Source organism: Chaetura pelagica, unplaced genomic scaffold (genome assembly GCF_000747805.2).
Source record: "Chaetura pelagica isolate M959 unplaced genomic scaffold, ChaPel_1.0 scaffold995, whole genome shotgun sequence".
Classification (NCBI taxonomy): Eukaryota; Metazoa; Chordata; class Aves; order Apodiformes; family Apodidae; genus Chaetura; species Chaetura pelagica.
The window spans coordinates 135549-138304 of record NW_009953385.1 but is presented as its reverse complement, the minus strand read 5'-3'; the positions used below and the strand labels follow the sequence as shown (position 1 = coordinate 138304).

At 56.3% G+C, this 2756-nt stretch overlaps 1 protein-coding gene across 1 annotated transcript in view; it reads left to right on the top strand.

Moving 5' to 3' along the window:
• Positions 1 to 378: 378 nt before the first annotated feature.
• Positions 379 to 2756, top strand: part of LOC104389248 (microsomal triglyceride transfer protein large subunit-like) — a 13171-nt gene continuing 10793 nt past the window's right edge. The window contains exon 1 of the mRNA XM_009998208.1: positions 379 to 406. Within this exon, the coding sequence (XP_009996510.1) occupies positions 379 to 406 (28 nt within the window). The remainder of the gene's footprint in view (positions 407 to 2756) is intronic.

Below are 2756 nucleotides of genomic sequence, written 5' to 3'. Positions count from 1 at the left end.
AGGCTGCCCAGAGAGGCTGTGGAGTCTCCTTCTCTGGAGACATTCAAACCCCCCTGGACACGTTCCTGTGTGAGGTGCCCCTGCTCTAGCAGGGGGGTTGGGCTGGGTGAGCTTTCCAGGTCCCTTCCAACCCCTGGGATTCTGTGATTCTGTGAACTGGACCCTCTGGATTTAGATGGAGAGAGCAGGAGTCTGGAAAACAGGACCTGCCAGGTGAGAGAGGAAGGAAACAAGGATGCAACCAAGATACCTTCACATCCCTCTGGAGAGCTGGGGTGAGGGTTAGAAGCCATTAGGTAAAATTGCAGCAAGATGAGACATCTTGATAGCAAGAAAGCACTGGGAGAAGTTCTCTATAGTACCAGAGAAATCTCCATCATGCAGAAGCTCTTCACCAAGAGGTCAGGTGTTCATTCATCACAGGGAGATGGGCCAGGTCACCCCTCCAGGTCCCTCCCAGCCCCTTCAGTGAACCATCTGGTCCAAGCCCAGAGCTGCATGAAGTTCTAGGACAAACTCCAAACCTTTCCAAGCCCCAGTATTTTTCCTGGTGCCACCAGAGTGTGTTGGAGTTTCTTGCTTTGCTCCTGAACCAGGGGACACAAGCAGCAGTTGGACGCTTTGCTGCCCTTGCTCACAGGGCAAAATGTTCTGCAGGACCAGCTGCCACCTCCTGAAGTCTTGTAGGACAAAGCAAACCTGCACAGATGTTGCTCCTGGTACCTCCTTGCCTTTGCAGAAGGACCAGAACCAGACCTCAGGTGCTCAACATACCCAGCCCAACCAGCAATGATTGCCCAGCAAAGAGGCCCAAGATACATCCCACCTACCTCAGAGAGCAAAGCTGGGGAAGGAGAAGGAAGAGGTGGAGGTTTTGGGGAGTGGTGAGAGCTCCTTGGAGGACCCAAAGCTCTGGGCAATGCAGGGAGATGAGTTAGGGTGGTCAGGGACAGGCAGTGTCCTCACCAACAAGGTCTGTCTGGAAGCACCTGAGTCTGGGACCTCCTCAAAAGGCTCCATCAGCAATTTCCAACACAGCAGGGGCAGGAAGCAGCTTGAGGTCCATCCAGAGACAGCAAAGCTGAAGCAGAGCAGGAACCAAGACTACAGTACTGGCTGAGGCACCTGAATCAAGCTTAAATACCCTCCTGGGCCCATGAGTGTGGGTGGAGGCCCCAGGTGAGGCTCCTTAGGGCCATGAAGACTCCTAAGTACCCTCAGCTGGGCAGGGGACACACTTGGCCCCCTGTGGGAATGGACAATCCAGCTTCTCCAGGAGCTACCTGAGCACTTGATCTTTCAAGAGCTGCTGGCTCCCTGGGCAGGGTGGCAGCTCAGCTGCTGTGGGACCAAACCACCCCACCAGTGGTCACTCTGTGGGCTTCACGTTGAAAACACGTGGCTCTAACAGCCAAACCTGGGGCTTCCAGGTCTCTTTCTCCCACCTGGTGACTTCTTCCTGCCTGTCTGAGGTAGCTCTGAAGCCCAGGGAGATGTTGCCAAGTTCCAGAGGTGTCACTTGTCTCTCTGCTGGTGGCAGCCCAGGTCAGGGCTGGCAAACAGACAGGCTTTGGTGCAACCTGTCCCCTCCCTCCTGCTTTCATCTCAGTGGGTTCAGCCTCTGGGCAGGGTTGAACACCCTTGGCCAAGGTCCCCCCTGATGTCACAGCTGAGTGGCCAGGTCCCCGTGTGCCTCTGTCACCCTGGGCCAGGGTGACACTGACCCTCCCTGCTGCCCTGTGGGCTCCAGAGCCAGGTCCTGCAGCTGGGCTCTCCCGTGGTGGGATTCACCAGCAGCTGGGAGGGTTGGGGATCAGGGCATCCCAATTCCACCTGGAAAACTTGCTTCCAGGTGGGACATTCCAAGGAGAAGGTGGAGAACAGCCCCGTTCAGCTGGTGACAAGACAGCAGGACAGTGTCCAAAGCAAGTGAAAGGGCAAAGATGTCTCCTTGACCACCCTGGGTCAGAAGAGGGTTGGTACCAGCAAGACTGTGCCTGGAGGGAAATGGGAGGTCACGTTTCCCTTGGGAGATGCAGGAGGAGCTGGAGGAGCAGCTGGGATTGGAGCAGGGCTGGGTTTGTGTCCGTGGGTCTCTCTGTAGCTCAAACTCAAGTGTCTTCCCAAGGGCACCACAGCCCCAGGTGGATTTGGGGAAGAAAGCTCAGCAGGCAGAGCCAGGGCCTTGGGAAAAGCTGGTTCCCTTGGAAGTGGCTGGAAACGAGAAGTGAAGGTCCAAGATCAGGTTGGGACACGACCCTCCAAGCTCTTGGTGTTTCCTTCCATTCCCACCTCTGCCCTCTTCTAACTGCAAAAAGCACCAAGTCTGGGATGGATCCAGGGAGAAAAACCCTCCCATGGCTTCTGCTCTCCTCTTGCCCAGCTGCTCCCAGAGGCAGCTGGAAGAAGAACCAGGGCTGGAGGAAGAGAAACCAAGTGAGAACAGGCACCAAAAACTCTCTGCTCCCCTCCTGAGCCTGGAGAGTTGGGTGGGGAGGAACTTGATGAGATCCAACAAGGGCAAGTGCAGAGTCTTGCATCTGGGGAAGAGCAACCCCATGTGCCAGGACAGGTTGGGGGCTGAGCTGCTGGAAAGCAGGGTAGGAGAAAGGGACCTGGGGGTCCTGCTGGGCAGGAGGATGAGCATGACCAGCAATGTGCCCTGGTGGCCAAGAAGGCCAATGGCATCTGGGGTGGGTTAGAAAGGGGGTGGTTAGTAGGTCAAGGGAGGTTCTCCTCCCTCTCTGTTCTGCCTT